Here is a 25,432-nt window from a genome sequence, read left to right on the forward strand (position 1 = left end):
AGTCAGTCAGTTAGACTGGGTGCTTGACTGCTGCTGTTAGGTCAGAACACTCGGATCAACCCCACTCCTCGGCCAGAGCATCCAGCATGCACTCTGATTGCTCCGAGAGCGATTTATGAACAAACAATCTGACAATGCTCTGAGTTTACCAATGCCCAGAGCACACTCTGGCACTCCAGGTTACATTTACCAACACACCCGTAGTATAAGCCAGCCTTTAGTCTTGAAATCTTTGGTTGTTTCGTACATAGCTTCACAAGTAATTCCTTAAAAGAAATGGGTGGGGCTAAAGCTTAAGATGGTGTGAGTGTTGGGCCAGTAACTGAAAGGTTGCTGGATCGAATCCCCAAACTGACAAGGTAAAAATCTGTCGTTCTGCCTTTGAACAAGGCAGTAAACCCACTGTTCATCAGTAGGCCGTCATTCCAAATAAGAATTTGTTTTTAACTGACTTGCCTAGTTAAATAAAAAGGTTACAACGATGCTGAATGGGTGTAAGACAAAGAACTCTCCCCTGTAGATACCAAAACATTCAAGGGCCATTTTCTCAAAAGTGAGGTTACAAGTTAATCAACTTTCCAAGCAGAATTACTTCTCCATTGTTCCTCTACTTTTATCTAATGTAAAAAACACCAAGGATATGTGCACAATTCCTGGAAGCTGAAAATGTCCCAGTTCTTCCATGTCACCCATTGAGCATGTTTCGGATACTCTGGATCAGCGTGTACGACAGCGTGATCCAGTTCCCAGCAATATCCAGCAACTTCGCACAGCCATTGAAAAGGAGTGGGACAACATTCCACAGGCCACAATCAACAACATGCAAAAGAGATGTGTCGTATTGCATGAGGCAAATGGTGGTCACACACCAGATACGGAATGGTTTTCTGATCCACGCCACTACCTATTTGCGGTATCTGTGACTAACAGATGCATCTGTATTCCCAGTCATGTGAAATCCACAGATTAGGGCCTAATACATTTATTTCAATCAACTGATTTCCTTATATAAACTGTAACTCAGTCAGATCTTTGACATTTTTGTTTAGTATAGTTAATTACCACGTTTTATGCACTAAACTATCTAGAATATTGGCCCGTTGGAAACTACAACTCTCTACTACATCGCACAGTTCAGCCTGGATCTGATTTATTTCTATAGAAACTGTGTGATGTTCGCATTGACCTCATGGAATAAAAACATACAAAACGGAATTCAAATCATTTAACCAACGTCAGTCAATTAGTTGTTTAAAAAAAAAACGACATTTCGGTTAATTGCTCAGCACTACCTGTGCATTTCCTCTCTTGTGTATTACCTTCACCCTTAAGTCACCCGCTCAAGACCACTACATCAACAGGGTTCTCTTTCTATTCCATAAAATATTTTTTTTCTCCCCGATAACTCACCTTCTGTGCTCCTTGCCTCCCCTTTTCGTCATCGCTTTCCCCTCGCCTTTAATCTTCCCCTCTCTCATCCCCCCCTCGTCTCTGTTTTCCATCCTCTCCATTTATTTCCATCACTTTACCTGCACTCTTTCATCTTCCTCTCACTCTTAGCAACTCCCTCTCGCTTTCATCCCACCCCCTCACCCCCTCTTTCCCTCACTTTTTCTTCCTCCATGTCTCATCTCCTCCTTTCCACTGCCCCCACCTCCATCTTTCTACCCCCCCTCCCTTGTTACCTTGGAGGCGAGGATATGTTGCTGTGCGTCTATCTGCTGCTGCTGTCTGGCAGCCATCTCCTGCAGCTCAGCCAGAGTCATGTCCATCCGTGGGGCCGACACCTGAGCAGGGTACAACAAGGAGAGACGGTCAGCCACACACAGGAAAAGAGTTGGCAAAGTAAGTCACACATACATATTGTACATATACAAACACATCATCTCTCACTCCAAGGCAAATGTTGTGTGTTTTGCATCTGTGTCAAGACAGGCCTGAAGCTATGTAGGACAAGCACAGTCTCTGCATGTGGGTAAATAGCACACACTCGTGTTCAAATATGGGGACGTTTTTTGCGTCATTGGTGACACAGGAGTAACTGAACTCGTTTTTCCCCTCTCTCCCTCTCCTTCTCTTCGGAAGCTTTAGATGTTACAGGTTTAAAAGTTTACTCATACAAAGAGCAGCAGAGGAAATGGTAAAACAAGTTTTTTTTAAAGAGCTAGATCAATGAGTCACAACAATTCAGAGGGAAAGTTAATGTTTGATTAATTGACTAATCTAATGACTCATAGGACAGGAAAAGTAGAGGGGGTTCAGCAATCAGCAGTGTAGCAACTATACTACACAGTGACTGAATGAAAAACTGGGTTTCAAAAGGCGAACAATTGGACGTTTGTCTAAAGTCACTGGTTTCTGAACTCACCCCGTTCTCCATCCGTCTATCCCAGGTGCTCTTCACTCCGTTCCTCTTGGAGTCTGATCCTCGTGAGCCACCTGAAACATACATCCAAAACCTCAGCAAAAACAGTCAGAGAGAAGGTTAAAGCATAAAAAGTTGTCCTGTCTAACATTAAAAGCCACCAAGCCTGTTAGGGAACTATGAGAAACTCACGCAAAGTGTTCATTGGAACTAAAGCTGATATGAGTGAAGCAAACGTCTCTCGCTCTCGCCCTTATATACACCACACACTGACACACCACATACAGTAGACACACACGTTCTGCAATAGGCTCCTTCGGCTGGAGGGGAGGAGTCACAAGCAGGTTACACAAACACAGACGGGCTCGCTTTAGCGACGAGCTAAGCCACTCAGCCAGCACAAAGACATCAGTGTCGCCCAGAGACTGGTCATAATCCCAGGATTTACTACAGTACCCTGGGTCTCTGAGGGGCTGATCATTGACTGTGTGTGTATTTGTGTCTGTGTGTTGAGGGTGTCTTAGGGAGCCGTGTCTTAGGGTGAAGTGGACATCGATTTCTAAAAACAACACATAACTAAACCCTTGAATCAGTAGAAATTATTTTATATAATCATGTAGTAACCAAAAAAGTGTTAAACAAAAATCTAAAACAGATTCTTCAAAGTAGCCACCCTTTGCCTCGATGCCAAGTGTGCAAAGCTGTCATCAAGGCAAAGGGTGGCTACTTTGAAGAATCTAAAATATATTTTTGTTTGTTTAACACCTGTTTTGGTTACTACATGATTCCATGTGTTATTTCATAGTTTTGATGTCTTCACTATTATTCTACAATGTAGAAAGTAGAGAAAATAAAGAAAAACCCTTGAATGAGTAGGTGTGTGTGTGTGTGTGTGTGTGTGTGTGTGTGTGTGTGTGTGTGTGTGTGTGTGTGTGTGTGTGTGTGTGTGTGTGTGTGTGTGTGTGTGTGTGTGTGTGTGTGTGTGTGTGTGTGTGTGTGTGTGTGTGTGTGTGTGTGTGTGTGTGTGTGTGTGTGTGTGTGTGTGTGTGTGTCTTTACAGCAGACACATAGTGAGCAATATGTTTGGAACATCAAATTGCAATATCGAATCGCAATACTTATAGCATTGTGAGAATCACAGTAAATATCGTACCGGCACCTTAGTTTTGTGATAATATCGTATCGTGAGGTCCCTGGCAATTCCTAGCACCATAACTTAATATAGTCTATATAGTTAGCTAGCAAAGCAAGCTTTATGAGAAAGAAGAAATTAGATAGACAGGACAGAAAAAAAGCTAAGCCATCATTGGGAGAGAAAACACTGCTTAGCTAGCTAATTGTACCACAAGGCTAACTAACTCTGTGGGAAGGAACACAATGCTAAGCTAATCAATTTTAGTCCTTCACAAGGCAACTAACTATGAAGACAAGGCCTCAGAACAAACAAGCTAACTGTACGGGAAAACAAGTGCAGGCTAAAATGGCCAGAAAGGAAAACGACCATCTAATCCCAGACACAAACTGTGAATGGTAGAGGGTTTAGGAATTATGCAACGAGGGACAGAGGATCCACACCGCCTCGTGGACAAAAACTCTAGTTTTTATGTCCCTGAAGAAAAACAAAGTAGTAACAACCTTATGGGGATGAGTTTCTCCTTTCTAACAACTTGTTACGTGTCTGAGATTGTCCTTACACTGTCTGATGTATGTACAGTTCATTTTGAGAAAATCAGTCAATTGAAAACAATTCCAAATGTATCTGTGTGGTTGTGCTTGTGTTCTTCTGTACGCACTTTGCCAATGTCAGGTCATTGGGAACTCACCAGATTCTCTGCTGGGCGCTCGGTCATGGCGCAGGTAGAAGCGCACCTCTGCCCTGTGCTGCCCCCAATGCTGGAGCACGTCCAGCATCCTCTCCCCGACTCCTACAGGTCGCTCTGATGTGGTGGGGGTGGGGGGGGGGGGTAGAATAGAGAACACACAGGTTTAGGATGTTAGAGAACAGAATCAGTGCACCCCCCCAGGCTTCAGAAATATTGACATGGACACCGCCTGTAAAATGTGACCCACCTATCAGTAATTAATGCGTTTTACATACAAGGACTAAAGTGACAAGCGCAGCGAAAATGAAGGAAAACTCAAGGTGTGTGTCGTATGACGTGTTGTGTGGTTTGTTAATCCGGTCAGTCCACACTGACTGACTGGACTAGGCTACAGTCTAAGGAGAGGCATTTAAATCAAGATTTCCGTTTTCACTTCATCTCTCTGAGAGGTGCTGCCCCAGGGAAGGACAATGGCCTGTTGTTGATGTTTTCAACTGACCCGTTACACAACCACTCCAACCGCTACACATCTTGCGTCTTCTCTTCATTACACAGAAGTACTAAAACACATGGTTGATTAGTGCACCAATGTATTTAAAACGTTCCAACCACATTGCTCATGCCTTGGTGGTTGAAGATATCCCTCTAGTGGTGTGGGGGCTGTGCTTTGGCAAAGTGGGCGGGGTTATATCCTTCCTGTTTGGCCCTGTCCGGGGTGTCCTCGGATGGGGCCACAGTGTCTCCTGACCCCTCCTGTCTCAGCCTCCAGTATTTATGCTGCAGTAGTTTGTGTGTCGGGGGGCTAGGGTCAGTTTGTTATATCTGGAGTACTTCTCCTGTCCTATTTGGTGTCCTGTGTGAATCTAAGTGTGCGTTCTCTAATTCTCTCCTTCTCTCTTTCTTTCTCTCTCTCGGAGGACCTGAGCCCTAGGACCATGCCCCAGGACTACCTGACATGATGACTCCTTGCTGTCTCCAGTCCACCTGGCCGTGCTGCTGCTCCAGTTTCAACTGTTCTGCCTTATTATTATTCGACCATGCTGGTCATTTATGAACATTTGAACATCTTGGCCATGTTCTGTTATAATCTCCACCCGGCACAGCCAGAAGAGGACTGGCCACCCCACATAGCCTGGTTCCTCTCTAGGTTTCTTCCTAGGTTTTGGCCTTTCTAGGGAGTTTTTCCTAGCCACCGTGCTTCTACACCTGCATTGCTGGCAGTTTGGGATTTTAGATTGTTTGGGGTTTCTGTACAGCACTTTGAGATATCAGCTGATATAAGAAGGGCTATATAAATACATTTGATTTGATTCTCTTATAACAAAAAATTTTGTGAAATAATCAGGACAGTATTAACGCACGGCCTGTTTTTTCTTGTTGGAATTATCGAAACCTAAAGAATAAAACAGCTTTGTAAAAAGAGGTGCAAAATTAATCTGATTTCACTTGAGCACTTATAAAATCTTCCCCTCAAGGACATAGAGGTACTCCAGCCTGAACACAGGCACCCAGTCTCGTCTCTCATGGCAACCACACACAACCATGGAAACGGTCCACTTCTAACCACAGGTACTTGAGTTCTAAGAATTCTTGGGAGAGCAGCTGTGGGGATTGTGCAAGGCTGAAGTCGTATTTCTCCACTTGAGAGAGACTTGTGAGAGATGTGTTATCTGTGTGGTGGGCTACAAAGACAATACACCCAGCATATCAGCGTCAGAGACAACACAGACAAAGATCTGGCCAGTTGGCACACAGCCAGCCTTTATTCTGTGTCCCTTCCAAAATAGTATGTTCTCTCAAAACTCTCCCTATGTTCTATATCATCTTGGGGTTTGTTTAGAAGACAAGATGTGTTTTTCCCAAGTAACCAGTAGATCATATACATTGGTACTAGTCCAGGTGCCTAAATAACACGCATAGGGGGTGGTAATTGTCAGGCATATAAGCGCGTGAAGGGGGAGAAGGCTCACCAGATCCACGCCACATCTCAGCCAGGTGGCATTCAGTCTCTCCGGGCTCCTTACATAGCTCCACCACGTCCCGGCACAGCGTCTCTGGGGTAACGGGCACCTCTGTAAAATGCTGGTCATTGTTACTGAGGTACACTGTCAGGAACATCTGAGGGACAGACAAGAGACAAACCATGGGGTATTAGAATGAGGACATCCTTCAACATTTGAAAATCGCACCCTATTGTAATGTCTACTGTTCACATAAACAACTTCACAAATGTTATGATCAGACTGATGAAGGCTAGAGATGCCCACTGAGGCATAAGACACATGGCAAACATAGTTATCCTAAAAACACAATCAATATTGTAAGACAGTGACAACTTCAAGGCTATCAAACCTGCATATGCAACTCTCAGTGATGGTTATCTAAAAGCCCCGCACCTGCCTGCACGACACTGATAGCAACATGCTGCGGAGAACACGGCCGGAATTCAACAATATTCTCAAATGTATTGAACTTAGGAGGAAATGAACTAAGTGTATTGATCTTAAGTAGGAAATTAACTAAAATGTTTTGATATTATTAGAAAATGCTTTCATTTGTCCAAGATGATCATATGACATGAATAAACTGCATCAATGATTTGCAATTCCCTTCACTTTCTGGAGGCATCAGCACAAGCCTGCATGTCTGTGCGTCTGTTTATGTCTACCACTTTGGGTAGTCGTCAGCGATGCTAATGTAATGATAACCGTCTTCTGGTAGATGGAAAGGCTTTGCCAAAAACCTTCTCAATTAAATGTTAACTACAAGGTAGCCTGTGCCGACCTGGCAGAATTGTATCGGGATTATTTGCATTAATCCAGTAGCCATTTGGTTTGCAAACTCTGCAATCACATGAGCGCTACAGAAACGTAGCTAACCAAATAATGGTCTCTGGCAGGAGCACAGTTTAATTAAAGAGCAACTACACCCAAGACTCTACATTTCTTTGATTTTTCACAAACCTCAAAAGTGGTCTCCTGATGTGGTTTAAGCATCGTTGTGGACTTAGAACATCCATTTTTGTTGTTTTTCTATAAATAATAAATTGTGATTTTGAGATTGAAAACTTGAAACTAGAAAAAACAGAAACCTGGAAAAACAAAACTGTAAATTATTTGGGGAAAAGACTATATGGAATCAGACAAAAAATAAAACAGATATTGTCTGTACCCTCGTTCCTCTGTATCCACATGGAAACCGGAGTTGAGTATCTCGCATTTTTCCCTGCTGATGGCCTGATGTTAACCAAGGCTGTCGGCACGATGACAGCCCTACTGCTAACAAGCAGAGCACTTTGAAGGGTAGAAATACTGTAGCTCTGGCTGAAGGGCTATCTATTCAGCCAAAATCATTTATCTGACAAATTTCACTGAATTTGAAAATTTGAAGTTGTTGCCGAGGCTGCCCCTGCATTGGCCTCAAGACGGTGAGATCTAACACTGAGAATGACTGCGAGATTGGACTCAAGTCTTTGATAGTTTACTAGAAAGCATGCCACTAAAAACCCATTGGATTAATCTAAAAACACACGCCACTAAATGAATAGAACCCAGCCTCAATCCCATTGTAATGTTTCAGTGAACTTGGTTCAATAAGCCCTTTACAGATGCTGACCCTCCACGCTGAAAACCCCCTGTTGTCATAAACAGATGCGTGTTTCAGAATCTTTGGGCCACTCGTGGAATATGCGCTCTGCAGTAATCTGCACAGATATTGGCGTGTCAGATTGAAATGAAACTGTTATCAAATAAACAACGCATTCCGAGGTCTCCTGTGGATAAACCTATGGTACAAGGTGAACTAAATACACTCAGTGTGTGTGTGTGTACGTCATCCCTCGTTGACCCAACCCGGCCCAAGGAACATCATTCTATCATTCCCGTCGACTTTAGTACTGTTATGTCAGCTAACTTAAATAGAATAACATCCTTTATAGATCCAGTTTGTTCTCCAGCTCATGCCCCTTGGTTAGACTATAAGAGCGATGTAGAAGCAGTATACTATTCCCTTTGCCACAGTAAAGAATACGCAGCCCAGCCATGCCTAGGAGGGCTACATTAGGGACATTGGGTCATACAGGTCACCCAGGCACAAAGGCTGAGGGCAGTGCAGCTAAAGCCCTCTCAGTGAAGACAAAGGCAGGCTATAGTATAGGTTCAGCACAGTGGGCTCCACATCACTGCATCTCAATGGTCTAAAGTGGATTCCCCTCCTTGTCGCTTGGATGTGAGAGCACCAGAAAGGTTAGAGTAGATTCCAAAATGGTATCAACTACACTGCATTCACTTAACCTGCATTTTCAGAACACTGACATTGTTTACATTTACATTACATTTAAGTCATTTAGCAGACGCTCTTATCCAGAGCGACTTACAAATTGGTGCATTCACCTTATGACATCCAGTGGAACAACCACTTTACAATAGTGCATCTAAATATTTTAAGGGGGGAGGGGGTGAGAAGGATTACTTTATCCTATCCTAGGTATTCCTTAAAGAGGTGGGGTTTCAGGTGTCTCCGGAAGGTGGTGATTGACTCCGCTGTCCTGGCGTCGTGAGGGAGTTTGTTCCACCATTGGGGAGCCAGAGCAGCGAACAGTTTTGACTGAGCTGAGCGGGAACTGTACTTCCTCAGTGGTAGGGAGGCGAGCAGGCCAGAGGTGGATGAACGCAGTGCCCTTATTTGGGTGTAGGGCCTGATCAGAGCCTGGAGGTACTGAGGTGCCGTTCCCCTCACAGCTCCGTAGGCAAGCACCATGGTCTTGTAGCGGATGCGAGCTTCAACTGGAAGCCAGTGGAGAGAGCGGAGGAGCGGGGTGACGTGAGAGAACTTGGGAAGGTTGAACACTAGACGGGCTGCGGCGTTCTGGATGAGTTGTAGGGGTTTAATGGCACAGGCAGGGAGCCCAGCCAACAGCGAGTTGCAGTAATCCAGACGGGAGATGACAAGTGCCTGGATTAGGACCTGCGCCGCTTCCTGTGTGAGGCAGGGTCGTACTCTGCGGATGTTGTAGAGCATGAACCTACAGGAACGGGCCACCGCCTTGATGTTAGTTGAGAACGACAGTTTGTTGTCCAGGATCACGCCAAGGTTCTTATTACATTGTCCTAACTAGGTAGCCAGTAGGGTCTGGATGATACCCGTATTGTTAAATAAAGGTTCAATTTAAAAAATGTAATACATTTGGTTAGTTATACTTGTTAGTATTTTGACAAGGAAACAAAACACAAAACTGATTTCACTTCTTCAGTTAAAACAGCCCTAATGTCGGGAACCAAATGATGTTGCCATCCAGAGTCACATGTAGTTATTTTCCAAGCTATACTATACAACATTTTACATACAGCAGGTTTTTAAAGGACAATTTTTTGCCATGGAATAATATTATTGTCACAGCCCTAGTAGCCATCCTTCGAAGAGTCCGTTCTAACCATAAAACTGTTCTCTTCTGGCCTTTTTTAAATGCTCAGGACTAAGATATCAAAAGCGATCTCACAATACACACAGTTAATATCACCGCCGATAATGCAATCTAGGTGGTCCAGACCTAACCAGTAGTTTGGTTAAATACGGACGCAAATGGACACTTTATTGAATGATTAAGTAATTAGCCATACATCATGCTTGGTAAGTAAGGCAAGCATGATTCGCCCTGTGATTTGATTTATTTAACCTTAAACTAGGCAAGACAGTTAAGAACAAATGATTATTTTACAATGAAGGCCTACCACGGCCAAACCCTCCCCTAACCCGGACGACACTGGGCCAAATTGTGCACCACCCTCTGGGACTCCCAATCACGGCTGGTTGTGATACAGCCCGGGATCGAACCATGGTTGTAGTGACGCCTCTAGCACTGAGATGCAGTGCCTTAGACCGCTGCGCCACTCGGGAGTCCTATGATGATGGGGGTTGTATACAGTGCCTTGCGAAAGTATTCGTCCCCCTTGAACTTTGCAACCTTTTGCCACATTTCAGGCTTCAAACATAAAGATATAAAACTGTATTTTTTTGTGAAGAATCAACAACAAGTGGGACACAATCATGAAGTGGAACGACATTTATTGGATATTTCAAACTTTTTTAACAAATTCAAAAACTGAAAAATTGGGCGTGCAAAATTATTCAGCCCCTTTACTTTCAGTGCAGCACACTCTCTCCAGAAGTTCAGTGAGGATCTCTGAATGATCCAATGTTGACCTAAATGACTAATGATGATAAATACAATCCACCTGTGTGTAATCAAGTCTCCGTATAAATGCACCTCCACTGTGATAGTCTCAGAGGTCCGTTAAAGCGCAGAGAGCATCATGAAGAACAAGGAACACACCAGGCAGGTCCGAGATATTGTTGTGAAGAAGTTTAAAGCCGGATTTGGATACAAAAAGATTTCCCAAGCTTTAAACATCCCAAGGAGCACTGTGCAAGCGATAATATTGAAATGGAAGGAGTATCAGACCACTGCAAATCTACCAAGACCTGGCCGTCCCTCTAAACTTTCAGCTCATACAAGGAGAAGACTGATCAGAGATGCAGCCAAGAGGCCCATGATCACTCTGGATGAACTGCAGAGATCTACAGCTGAGGTGGGAGACTCTGTCCATAGGACAACAATCAGTCGTATATTGCACAAATCTGGCCTTTATGGAAGAGTGGCAAGAAGAAAGCCATTTCTTAAAGATATCCATAAAAGGTGTAATTTAAAGTTTGCCACAAGTCACCTGGGAGACACACCAAACATGTGGAAGAAGGTGCTCTGGTCAGATGAAACCAAAATTGAACTTTTTTGGCAACAATGCAAAATGTTATGTTTGGCATAAAAGCAACACAGCTTATCATCCTGAACACACCATCTCCACTGTCAAACATGGTGGTGGCAGCATCATGGTTTGGGCCTGCTTTTCTTCAGCAGGGACAGGGAAGATGGTTAAAATTGATGGGAAGATGGATGGAGCCAAATACAGGACCATTCTGGAAGAAAACCTGATGGAGTCTGCAAAAGACCTGAGACTGGGACGGAGATTTGTCTTCCAACAAGACAATGATCCAAAACATAAAGCAAAATCTACAATGGAATGGTTCAAAAATAAACATATCCGGGTGTTAGAATGGCCAAGTCAAAGTCCAGACCTGAATCCAATCGAGAATCTCTGGAAAGAACTGAAAACTGCTGTTCACAAATGCTCTCCATCCAACCTCACTGAGCTCAAGCTGTTTTGAAAGGAGGAATGGGAAAAAATTTCAGTCTCTCGATGTGCAAAACTGATAGAGACATACCCCAAGCGACTTACAGCTGTAATCGCTACAAAGTATTAACTTAAGGGGGCTGAATAATTTTGCACGCCCAATTTTTCAGTTTTTGATTTGTTAAAAAAGTTTGAAATATCCAATAAATGTCGTTCCACTTCATGATTGTGTCCCACTTGTTGTTGATTCTTCACAAAAAAATACAGTTTTATATCTTTATGTTTGAAGCCTGAAATGTGGCAAAAGGTCGCAAAGTTCAAGGGGGCCGAATACTTTCGCAAGGTATTGTATGAAAGGGTCAGTGGTTCACACCACACCCTCTAAAAGGACCACCCCAGATGAAGGGAAAGGGTTTTAAGATCGACAGATCCATCATTCACAAACTTCCACCTCAGAAAGGGACATCCCACCTAATGAAGTTCCTAAATACAGAATTGTTATGGGTTCAAACATAAAATCTGGGTGAAATTCATATTTGTTGCCGTTATTATTCCAGTTCTCTGCATATTTGGTTAAAAAAATGGCAAATTTCTGTGAGATGTTAAGACCCAGGAGGGTGCAACTTGACGTGATGGTAAAAGCCCATGGGCCACATCCTCTCCTGCAATGCCATGTCAATTGGGCACATTGTGGCGCTACAACAAGCAATTGAAAATGCAAACTTTGAAAGGTCACACCCCTCACCCATTTGACCTAGTCATGAAATTTGGTTCATACATTGGGGAGAACAAGTATTTGATAACCTGCAAAATCGGCAGTGTTTCCTACTTACAAGGCATGTAGAGGTCTGTAATTTTTATCATAGGTACACTTCAACTGTGAGAGACGGAATCTAAAACAAAAATCAAGAAAATAACATTGTATGATTTTTAAGTCATTAATTTACATTATATTGCATGACATAAGTATTTGATCACCTACCAACCAGTAAGAATTCCGTCTCTCACAGATCTGTTAGTTTTTCTTTAAGAAGTCCTCCTGTTCTCCACTCATTACCTGTATTAACTGCACCTGTTTGAACTCGTTACCTGTATAAAAGACACCTGTCCACACACTCAATCAAACAGACTCCAACCTCTCCGCAATGTTCAAGACCAGAGAGTTGTGTAAGGACATCAGCGATAAAATTGTAGACCTGCACAAGGCTGGGATGGGCTACAGGACAATAGGCAAGCAGCTTGGTGAGAAGGCAACAACTGTTGGCGCAATTATTAGAAAATGGAAGAAGTTCATGATGACGGTTAATCACCCTCGGTCTGGTGCTTCATGCAAGATCTCACCTCGTGGGGCATCAATGATCATGAGGAAGGTGAGGAATCAGCCCAGAACTACACGGCAGGACCTGGCCAATGACCTGAAGAGATCTGGGACCACAGTCTCAAAGAAAACCATTAGTAACACACTACGCCTCCATGGATTACAATCCTGCAGCGCACGCAAGGTCCCCCTGCTCAAGCCAGCGCATATCCTGACCCGTCTGAAGTTTGTCAATGACCATCTGGATGATCCAGAGGAGGAATGGGAGAAGGTCATGTGGACTGATGAGACAAAAATAGAGCTTTTTGGTCTAAACTCCACTCGCCGTGTTTGGAGGAAGAAGAAGGATAAGTACAACCCCAAGAACACCATCCCGACCGTGAAGCATGGAGGTGGAAACATCATTCTTTGGGTATGCTTTTCTGCAAAGGGGACAAGACGACTGCACCATGTTGAGGGGAGGATGGATGGGGCCATGTATCGTGAGATCTTGGCCAACAACCTCCTTCCCACAGTAAGAGCATTGAAGATGGGTCGTGGCTGGGTCTTCCAGCATGACGACCTGAAACACACAGCCAGGGCAACTAAGTGGCTCCGTAAGAAGCATCTCAAGGCTCTGGAGTGGCCTAGCCAGTCGCCAGACCTGAACCCAATAGAAAATCTTTGGAGGGAGCTGAAAGTCCATATTGCCCAGCGACAGCCCCGAAACCTGAAGGATCTGTAGAAGGTCTGTATGTAGGAGTGGGCCAAAATCCCTGCTGCAGTGTGTGCAAACCTGGTCAAGAACTACAGGAAATGTATGATCTCTGTAATTGCAAGGTTGCTGTGCCAAATATTAAGTTCTGCTTTTCAGATGTATCAAATACTTATGTCATGCAATAAAATGCAAATTAATTACTTTAAAATCATACAATGTGATTTTGTGGATTTGTTTTCGATTCCGTCTCTCACGGTCGAAGTGTACCTATGATAAAAATTATACACCTCTACATGATTTGTAGGTAGGAAAATCAGTGTATCAAATACTTGTTCTCCCCACTGTATGTCCCTCTCCTCACAAGGAACAAATGTCTTAAGTTTCCATAACGTCCACCATGTAGAATTTTCCAGCATTTAGGATTTTGTGGGAAAAAAAACCCACACCGCTACTCCTCTGGCACCGAATGACAACGCTGCACAAAACTTGATTTTAGCATCTATGGACACTATTTTCCAGGGTAGCGTCTCAAACATGTATGCTACTGACCAATAAACATTCATGTGGGTGTGGTGTTGCATAAACATAAATATATGAATAAATCATGTTCTGATGCGGATTGGCTTTTTTTGGGCAGTTACAAAACAAGTTATTTTCTTCACAGGAAGGCCAAGTCTGAATATTTTGTGTTTGTTACCACTGATGGTGAAGTCTACGTCTGGAAACAGTAATGTTAAGGAATTACCGTCATGTGTACTGAAGGACTTTGTTGCTGTATCTGACAACTGAAATGCTGAATTTTTTCAATGAGCACTTTGTATCATCTGGTAGGCTGTTTGATTCAGTGTCCTCGGTCTCTGTACAACCTTGTGTGGATTAACCAGTGAGAGCTGGTCAAACATTTAGCTTTTTGCCATTCTCAGTGCAGGAGGTACATAGAGCCCTGAAATCCTTAGATCAGAGAAAGCCTGCAGGTCCTGATCTTCTTGATCCCTGCTTTTTAAATCTGGCAGCTGATTACATAGCAGAACCCCTCTGTTCCATCTAACCCTGGAATGTAATGAAATTCCAAAGATCTGGAAATCAGCATTTGTCCTACCACTTTTAAAAGGGGGAGATCCATCTCTTTCAAATAATTATAGGCCAATCTCAAAGCTGTCACCCCTGGTGAAAATACTCGAAACCCTTGTGAGTGAACAGCTAAAATAGTATATAAAAACAAACTATTTTATCAATGTACCAATCGGGCTTCAGGAAGAAGCACAGCGCAATTACAGCAGCCATAAAGGTTTTAAATGATATCACTGAAGCCTTTGACAAAACAGCACTGTGTCTCACTTTTTACAGATCTCTCTGTGTTTCATACAGTTGATCATGCTACACTGAGGCAGAGATTGTCAAGTGGAGGTCTTTTGGAGCATGCAGTTGCATGGTTTGCTAACTATCTGTCTGATAGAACTCAGTGCACTCAATTTGATGGGCTCGTGTCTGTTAAAATTATCTGTCTGTAATGGTGTGCCCCAGGGCTCTGTACTTGTCCCCTCTTATTCACTATTTATATAAATAATTTAGACAAAAATGTCCAAAATGCACAACTTCACTTTTATGCTGATGATATTGTTCATTGTTGTGCCTAGTCTCTTACAAAAGCTTACCAGAACTTGCAAACTGCTTTTCATACTGTTCAACATACCTTGTGTCAATTGAAGTGTATCCTCAATACTGACAAAACTAAACTAATGGTGTTTCTAAAGTAAGAAATAGACCTCTGAACTTTCCACATATTACTACCTGTCAGGGCAATGAGATTAACTGTAACCTCATATAAATATCTTGGCATTTTAGTTAATGACGACCTCTTTTAAATTGCATATTCAACAACTTACAAAAAATTGAAGCTGAAGTTGGGATTTTATTTTAGGTATAAGGCCAGTTTTTCTTTTGAAGGCAGGAGTCGGCTAATATCAGCTACATTTATGCCTTTTCTAGACTATGGGGATATTGGATATATGAATGCTTCCGCTCAGTGTTTGAGATCAATTGATACCCTTTACCATGGCGCATTGAGATTTATTTTAAACTGCAAAACCCTTACGCACCACTGCACATTATAAACCAGGGTTGGCTGGCCTTTTCTAGTCACTCGCAGGCTCAGTCACTAGTATACTTTTATTTACAAAGTCATTTTGGGTTTACTTCCATTTTATTAGGACATATGTATTGTTCAGAAATGTGGTGGGTATTCTCTTCGTTCACAGGACTTTATCCTACTAACTGTTCCAAATGTCCGAACTGAATTTGGTAAAAGGGCTTTTATGTACTCTGCGCCATAGTCTTGGAACGCCTTACAAAATACTTTTAAACTGGAAGAACTTGTCCTGATTGGTGTTTTTAAATCACTGATGAAGGATTTTGAGACTGATTCCCTGACCTGTCAATGTTTTTAATTTGCCGTTTTATGATTTTGTTATACTCTTGTGAATTCTATGGTTTTTACTAGATCACTTATAGCTTTTCATGTTGTCTGTCTGTAATTGTGTAATGACTGTGTAATGAAAAATATTTCAAATCTCAAGTGAGCCCTTCCTGGTTAAATTAAATAAAATATTCACATTGTAAAATAAAACACTCAACATTTCCAAGCACATTCAGATTGACCACACAGTGGCACTACAATGGATACATGTTAATATCTGTTGATCTGTTTGACTCAGAGTGAATGAATTTGACAGATGCACACATGCTCTAGTTAACATGTAGAGTTTGTCAATTTGGCTGCATAGTGGCGCTGTTGGACATGAAAAAAAAACTGTCATACAAAATGAGTGTATTGCATTCAAAGACGTGCATCCATAGATGCAACATGCCAAAGTTGGTGCTGATTGGTCGAGCGGTTCTGGAGAAGATGTTTATTGGTTGCGCTATGAGGCCAAAGCTTGAAACCTGCCATGGCTGCTGGCAGCGATATTTTTGTTTTTGTTTTTATTTGTCCTGGTCCCAGATCTGTGCCTAAAGCTGAACCCAGAACTGTGCCTAATAGAGAAACTTCAACCCCCGAGCCAGAACTCCACTCCTTTATATACCACTGGACTAGTGTGTGTGGCTCATTCAACTGATCTAGCAGAGTATAAGCTTTATCTTTGCAGGAGAGGTTGGTCAGATCTGGTCAGCAAGGTTTCAAATAACAGTGACCCAGATACTTAAGCTTTTTATGGATGGCGGCTGCTTTGTTGTAGTGGGGCAACAAATCATGTAAGACAAATATATAGTTCTCAGACGCTTCAATATGGAGCTTTAATGCATTAGATTAGCCTCTTTTTTCCAGGAGGGATAATATGCTTTAAATCCCAGCAGGACAAGAAAAGTCACTCAGAAATAGGCGCAGCAGCTGACATCACGCTCTTCAAAGGAAAGTAGGACATCCAGGGGACCCTGTTAATGTTAGGAGAGAGAAAGGAGACAATAGAGAAATAACGAGAGGAGATGAGAGAATGAGAAAGAGAGCAAGAGAGATGATCAAGATAGAGGTTGTGACATATGGTAAAACCCTCTGGGGCTCAGCATTGAAGTCGACCATCAGGTCCTAAAATGGGGCTCTATTGTCCCTCTAACCCCTCTGACATCAATGCAAATGAAAATCATATCAAACACTTATCACCAAAACAGTATCATGCTTTTAACTCACCTCATTGTGATGATCAATTTTAAAACAATAAGTTCAACAGCAGGTTGAAACAGAGTAAAACATGGTAGTTGTGGATGTTGTTTCAAAGCCTAATGTGACAAAATGAACAGCGCTTTCTAAGGTGATGATTCATTCAATGCAACGCACTCTGTAGATCCCTCTGTAGCTTGCTTTTTGACTGCATATAGATTTGTGAACACAAAGCTTTGCTTTTCATACCTGGACACGGCCCTCTTGATTCCTTCAACCTTGTCCGCCTCATCCTTTAACTTTTCCCTCATGTCTCGTTTCAAAATAATGGCGTACACTTCATATCCAACAAATCAACAGTTTTAGAACAGAGAGCAAACAGACCGGTCCTTCAGTAAAACTAATCCATAGTCCTTTGTCTAAGTGGCAATAAATGAGTGTCTTACCTTATTTCCTTGCTGATGACATTTTGCACCCTGAATTTTTTTAATTAACAAAAAAAAGGCGTGCTAGCTACCTGAAAACAAATCTCTCATCTTCGGTGGTGCCTTGGTTTTGAATTAATAATATGAAACTCCCGCAAAATCATGAAAGCCTATTGGCTAATCAGGGTTGACATACGTTGGGAACTACAACATTACAGTGAATACCAATGCAATTTCAAAACGAATGCATGAAATTTCAATCATTTTCTCCAGTTTATAAAATCAAACTGTAGAATAATAGTAAAGACATCAAAACTATGAAATAACACATGTGGAATCAGGTAGTAAAACAAGTGTTTAAACAATTATTTATATTTAAGATTCTTCAAAGTAGCCACCCTTTGCTTTGATGACAGCTTTGCGCACGCATGGCATTCTCTCAACCAGCTTCACCTGGAATTTTTAACCAACAGTCTAATGAGGCATTTATAAGTTTATTTGAGCAATAAGGCCCGAGGGGGTGTGGTATATAGCCAACGCGGAGTGCCTGGATACAGCCCTTAACTGTAGTATATTGGCCATATACCACAAACCCCCCGAGGTGTCGTATTGCAAATATAAACTGGTTAGGAACATACAGTACCAGTCCAAAGTTTGGACACACCCACTCATTCAAGGATTTCCTTTATTTGGACTATTTTATACATTGTAGAATAATAGTGAAGACATCAAATCTATGAAATAACACATATGGAATCATGTAGTAAGCAAAAAAGTATTAAACAAATCAAAATATATTTAATATTTTAGATTCTTCAAAGTAGCCACCCTTTGCCTTGACAGATTTGCAGACTCTTGGCATTCTCTCAACCAGCTTCATGAGTAATGTATTTACATCAGTCTTGGAGTTCCCACACGAGCTGAGCACTTGTTGGCTAATTTTCCTTCACTCTGCAGTCCAACTCATCCCAAACCCTCTCATTTGGGTTGAGGTCGGGTGATTGTGGAGGCCAGGTCATCTGATGCAGCACTCCATCACTCTCCTTCTTGGTCAAATAACCCTCACACAGCCTGGAGATGTGTTGGGACATTGTACTGTTGAAAAACAAATGATAGTGGGACTAAGTGCAAACCAGATGGGATGGCATATTGCTGCAGTATACTGTGGAAGCCATGCTGGTTAAGTGTGCCTTGAATTTTAAAAAAAATAGTTTTTTAAATCCCAGACATTGTCACCAGCAAAGCATCTCAACACCATCCCACCTCCTAATCCATGATTTATGGTGAGACCACGCATGCGGAGATCATCCCTTACCCTACTCTGCGTCTCACAAAGACATGGCGGTTGGAACCAAACATCTCAAATTTGGACTCATTAAACCAAAGGACAAATTTCCACCGTTCTAATGTCCATTGCTCGTGTTTCTTGACCAAAGCAAGTCTCTTCTTATCGGTGTCCTTTAGTAGTGGTTTCTTTGCTGCAATTTGACCATGGAGGCCTGTTTTTCAGGTACAGGTTTTGATATTGAAATGTGTGTTACTTGAACTCTGTGAAGCATTTATTTGGGCAGCCATTTCTGAGGCTAGTAACTCTAATGAACTTATCCTCTAAAGCAGAGGTAACTCTGGGTCTTCCTTTCCTATGGCGGTCCTCTAGGGAGCCAGTTTCATCATAGAGCTTGATGGTTTTTGCGACTGCACTTGAAGAAACGTTCATAGTTCTTGACCTTTTCCGGATTGATTGACCTTCATGTCTTAAAGTAATGATGGACTGTCCTTTCTTTTTGCTTATTTGAGCTGTTCTTTGCTTTTTTGGTTACTACATGATTTCATGTGTTATTTCATAGTTTTGATGTCTTCACTATTATTCTACAATGTAACAAATAGTACAAATAAAGAAATACCCTGGAATGAGTAGGTGTCCAAACTTTTGACTGCTACTCTATAGGGTTAGCCTAGTTGCGAGTTCAAACCCCCGAGCTGACAAGGTACAAATCTGTTGTTCTGCCCCTGAACAGGCAGTTAACCCACTTCCCAGGCCGTCATTGAAAATAAGAATGTGTTCTTAACTGACTTGCCTGGTTAAATAAAGGTCAAATTAAATATTTGGTTGCCGACCCCTGCAGTAGGCCAACTCATACTCTGTTCTTTTGAAATACATGTTCTTCCTATCATAATGTTTCTTTAGACCGGACTAAAATCAATAACGGATTTATTGTGACGGTGTATATTAAATTATTCCTTTTAAATGTAGAAGTTCCAAATGCGCGCATCAGAGGCTTGTATGCAGCTTTTGTGTGTGTAAGCCTGGAGATACTACTGTGAGACCAGCAGTCTTTTCCATGACAATAACCAGCTGAGAAAACGTCATAAAGGAGAGGTGTGAGAGATTATAGAGAGGAGGGGTGGGTCATAGAAATATACTGTACTGGCATAAAATGTCTAGTAAATTGCCCATTTGTTGTAATGGGAAAGCCGTTACCAACAGCTAGCACATATTCAATTTATGTACCTTAATATCATGAAACTATTTTCTATTACGCTCATTTCTCTTTTATACAACATTGCCTATAATCATGTTCAAGTTCATACAAACGCTAGAGGAGAATGTTAAACTAAAGTACGGAGAGTGGTGTTGAGACTACCCTAGAGTGTATTAAATATTCATCGTCCTGTGTAGCTCAGTTGGTAGAGCATGGCGGTTGTAACGCCAGGGTTGTGGATTTGATTGCCAAGGGGGACCAGTATGAAAATGTATGGACTCAGAATTGTAAGTCATAAACACCACAGCCAGAGAAACAAACACAGGTCAATAAAACCTGAGAAGACTATTAAGCAACAATAACTCCAGCTGTATAACAAAGCACAGGAAAAAGATCTAAGACAAGTCGGCCAAAGTCAACTGATATGCCTATTCAGTAATAAAACAATTAACCCAAGACATATAAAAGCACGCCACAAAATCCTTGCTATATACTAGTCTAAACCTTGACACCTTCACCCAAGATAGAGAGCGTAGTAGCGTCAGCATTACCCAGACCACATGCTGTGCTGCATTCCCCGCTTGAGGAAAAAGGGTCGTTTCTAAGAGTGCCAGCTGCCAGTCAAATAGAGAGCAGGTGCACCCAACATCCTGTTGTGATTAGACAGGCATTGGTCTGCCTGATGAAAGCCAATGGTAGCAAAACAACATCAAACCCTGTCCGTCTGGGATTCATTCTATGAAAGCACTTCTGAGAGCAACCACAGCTGATGACACTAATGTAACCCTTCAAACATGACCCTGGGGTGTGTGTGTGTGTGTGTGTGTGTGTGTGTGTGTGTGTGTGTGTGTGTGTGTGTGTGTGTGTGTGTGTGTGTGTGTGTGTGTGTGTGTGTGTGTGTGTGTGTGTGTGTGTGTGTGTGTGTGTGTGTGTGTGTGTGTGTGTGTGTGTGTGTGTGTGTGTGTGTGTGTGTGCGTGCGTGCGTGCGTGCGTGCGTGCGTAAACTTTCAACTACATTGAGCTTGTCATGTTGTCTAGACCAAGGGGCTTGAGGTACGGAGTGCCCTGCTCTAACATCAGATTGACTCAACCCCAATCCTAACATTAACCATTAAGGGATGGGAAATGAGTTGACCCTGCACCAGTGGTTTTGGGCAGGTTCCTGGGTGGGAACGGGCTTATCAGGCCTCTCCAGTTGTTTAGGCATGCTGTATAAACATACACACAACACAGACAATTACAGGAAGTAGGAGGTTAGTGTGTGTGCATGCCACTCAAACAGATAACGCACACGTGCTCTACTACATAGAAGCGCGGGAGACAGACAGACAGGGAGAGAGAGAGAGACACACACATAGAAACAAACTCAATTTGTAATCTACAACATGATTTGTAAAAAGGTGAGGGTAGCCTAACCGCATTCGCAAGAAATTTGATATCATTATAACAGTCCATTTTTAACCTTTCCTCACACACACTACCATCTACCTGTAGGGGCCAATACCAGTGCATGTCATTCTCCTCTAGTACGAAATTAAATGTCTCTTTTATTGAGTTAGCACGAGAGAGAGAGGGCGAGATGGGGAGGTATCAAAACTGTCCCCTTGGCAGTTTTCATTATAAGATCCTCAGGGCTCAACATGAGGCACAGTAATAGAGTTAGACTTCAATGTCAAAGTAACTAGCAAAATGAAAGGCTTGCATAAAGATCAAATGTCAATACCACTGTGTGTGCATAAATACACTATACAGTGCTTTCGGAAAGCATTCAAACCCTTTCCCCTATGCCACATTGTTACGTTACAGCCTTATTTTAAATGGATTAACAATTTTTGTTCCCTCAATCTACACACAACACCCCATGACAGAGCAAAAACAGGGTTTCAGAGATCTTTGCAAAAAAACAAACAAAAAAATAAATATCTGATTTACATAAGTATTCAGACCCTTTGCAATGAAACTTGAAATTGATCTCAGGTGCATCCTGTTTCCATTGATCATCCTTGAGATGTTTCTACAACTTGATTGGAGTTCACTTGTGCTAACTTCAAATGATTAGACATGATTTGGAAAGGCACACACCTGTCTATATGAGATCCCATAGTTGACAGTGCATGTCAGAAAAAAAAACGAAGCCATGAGGTCGAAATAATTGTCCGTAGAGCTCCGAGACAGGATTGTGTTGAGGCACAGATCTGGGGAAGGGTACCAAAACAATTGTACACGATTGAAGGCCCCCATGAAAACAGTGGCCTCCATCATTCTACAATTTAAGAAGTTTGGAACCACAAAGACTCTTCCTAGAGCTGGCCACCCAGCCAAATGGGGGAGAAGGGCCTTGGTCAGGGAGGTGACCAACAAGCCGATGGTCACTCTAACAGAGCTCTACAGTTCATCTGTGGAGATGTGAGAACCTTCCGGAAGGACAACCATCTCTGCAGCACTCCACCAAACAGGCCTTTGTGGTAGAGTGGCCAGACAGAAGCCACCCCTCAGGAAAAAGGCACATGACAGCCCACTTCGAGTTTGCCAAAAGGCATGAGAAACAAGATTGAGAAACAAGTTTCTCTAGTCTGATGAAACCAAGACTGAACTCTTTGGCCTGAATGCCAAGCATCACGTCTGGAGTAAGCCTGGCACCATCCCTACGGTGAAGCATAGTGGTGGCCGCATCATCATCATCATGATGTGGGGATGTTTTTCAGCAGCAGGGACCGGGAGACTAGTCAGGATCAAGGGGAAAAATGAACGGTGCAAAGTACAGAGAGGTCTATGATGAAAACCTGCTCCAGAGTGCTCAGGTCCTCAGACTGGGACGACAGTTAACCTTCCAACATGACAACGACCCTAAGCATTCAGCCAAGACAACGCAGGAGTGGCTTTGGGACAAGTCTCTGAATGTCCTTGAGTAGACCAGCCAGAACCCGATCAAACATCTCTGGAGAGCCCTGAAAATATCAGTGCAGCGACACTCCCCATCCAACCTGACAGAGCTTGAGAGGATCTGAAGAAAATAATGGAAGAAACCCCCCCAAATACAGGGGTACCAAGGTTGTGGCATCATACCCAAAAATACTCAAGGCTGTAATCACTGCAAAGGTGCTTCAACAAAGTACTGAGTGAAGGGTCTGAATACTTATGTAAACAATGGAAGAAACCCCCCCAAATACAGGGGTACCAAGCTTGTGGCATCATACCCAAAAATACTCAAGGCTGTAATCACTGCAAAAGTGCTTCAACAAAGTACTGAGTGAAGGGTCTGAATACTTATGTAAACATGATATTTCAGATTATTTTTAATACATTTGCAAAAACATTTTTAAAGTTTTTGCTTGTCATTGCGGTATTGTGTGTAGATTGAAGAGGGGGAAAACTATATATTCTAAAATTGATTAAGGCTGTAACGTAACAAAATGTGGAAAAAGTCAAGGGATCTGAATACTTTCACACCGTTGCTGACAGGTGTTAAGAATCGAGCACACAGCCATGTAATCTCCATAGACAAACATTGGCAGTAGAAAGGCCTTACTGAAGACCTCAGTGACTTTCAACCTGGCACAAGGTTTGTCAAATATCTGCCCTGCTTGAGCTGCCTCGGTCAACTGTTAAGTGCTGTTATTGTGAAGTGGAAACATCTACGAGCAACAACGGCTCACCCGCCAAGGGGAAGGCCACACAAGCTCACAGAACGGGACCGCCGAGTGCCCTAGTGTTACAAATATCGCAAAACTCACTAACAAGTTCCAAACTGCATCTGGAAGCAATGTCAGCACAAGAAATGTTCAATCAGGAGCTCCAAGAAACGGATTTCTATGGCTGAGCAGCCGCACACAAGCCTATGATCAAAATGCGCAATGCAAAGTGCACCGCCATTGGACTCTGTAGTAGTGGAAATGTGTTCTCTGGAGTGATGAATCACGCTTCACCATCTGGCAGTCCGGCGGACTAATCTGGGTTTGGCGGATGCCAGGAGAACGCTACCTGCCCAAATGCAGAGTGTCAACTGTAAAGTTTGGTCGAGGAGGAAAAATGGTCTGGGGCTGTTTTTCATGGTTTGGGCTAGGCCCCTTAGTTCCAGTGAAGGGAAATCTTAAAGCTACAGCATACAATGACATTCTAGACTAATTCTGTGCTTCCAACTTTGTGGCAACAGTTTGGGGAAGGCACTTTTCTGACCTCAACTTCATCTTACACCTTTGGGATGAATTGAAACACCAACTGCAAGACAGGCCTAATCGCCCAACAACAGTGCTCGACCTCACTCATGGCTGAATGGAAGCAAGTCCCCGCAGCAATGTTCGACATCTAGCGGAAAGTCTTCCCAGAAGAGTGGGGGCTGTTATAACCGCAAAGGGAGGACAAACTCCATATTACTGCCCAAGATTCTGGATTGAGATGTTAGACGAGCACACATGCAAGCGCACAGACACACACACACACACCCTTCTCTGTCCATTACAGATATTGCTGGGGTAAGCAAATGAGCCAACTAGGTCTTGTTGAGTGAGCCCACTCTAAGGAAGTCAAGAGACTGCATCAAGACAGGTGGCATCTCCGTGCCTTTGTCTGTCTGTCAGTCTTACCTTCAGTCCTCTCTGCAGAACTCTGGGCCTGAAGACTTGACTCCGCTCCAGCCGGGCAGTACTTCCAAAACACAAGGCAGAATCCTCTATACATTATTCCTTTTAATCTACCTCCACTACAGAGGAAGACGGAGGAGAAAATGTCATTGGTGAGAGCGGTAGCCTGTGGTACACAACTCCGCTGCAACAGCTTGTGCTGTAGTCTGCAGTAGGCTACATCACTCCCTACTTAAATTCAGCATAACCTCCCATCCAGGTCTGCACTGCACCATGTTTCCCTCTAAACTCGTCCTTTCCTGGTCTCTCCAACCTGCATATCGTATTGTGATGAGAGATCCAACTATGAGCTTCCTGTGAGAGATGAGAGAAATGGGGGCCACATTAAGCAGAATGAGCCAACTTCAATCCATAATCTTCCCTTTCCTATCCTTGACAAACTGGTATTAAGCTGAGCAACAAACACACTCCCATGTTTTAGAAGGGACACGTTATAATGTATTTATTAGGGCCCAATTGGAATGAGCAGGGGCAAGTTTAAAGAGATCACTGGTGCAGGTGAGTGAGCGAGGGACACAATGCGTTTCCCAGAAGCGTAGGCCTAGTTTCAGGTAAATCCTCCCACCTCCCCTGGCTGCTACAGTGCTCTACTCTGACCTCTCTCATCCCTATGGGTGGCCTAGGATTACTGCCCCTGACATTACACAATATCCTCACTGTCTCTCAATCGCTCTACAGTACAGCCACTCTAAACATCCTTACCCCTTTTCACCTGGATCCACCAAGGACGGCAAGTCAATCAACTCTGGATTCTGGCGCAGGTAAGAGGACGCCAGGTCAGGTGATTCTATGGTGCTTGTGCCTTCGCTCTTCCTCTGACGGGTCTGCTTCAGAAGTTA

At 42.9% G+C, this 25,432-nt stretch overlaps 1 protein-coding gene across 1 annotated transcript in view; it reads right to left on the reverse strand.

Annotated features, from left to right (window-relative positions):
* Positions 1-25,432, reverse strand: part of LOC124041264 (apoptosis-stimulating of p53 protein 2-like) — a 54,004-nt gene that overhangs the window by 23,049 nt on the left and 5,523 nt on the right. The window contains 4 exon segments of the mRNA XM_046358646.1: positions 1,686-1,787; positions 2,369-2,439; positions 4,189-4,302; positions 6,159-6,306. Coding sequence (XP_046214602.1) covers positions 1,686-1,787; positions 2,369-2,439; positions 4,189-4,302; positions 6,159-6,306 — 435 coding nt within the window.

Source organism: Oncorhynchus gorbuscha, linkage group LG08 (genome assembly GCF_021184085.1).
Source record: "Oncorhynchus gorbuscha isolate QuinsamMale2020 ecotype Even-year linkage group LG08, OgorEven_v1.0, whole genome shotgun sequence".
NCBI lineage: Eukaryota > Metazoa > Chordata > Actinopteri > Salmoniformes > Salmonidae > Oncorhynchus > Oncorhynchus gorbuscha.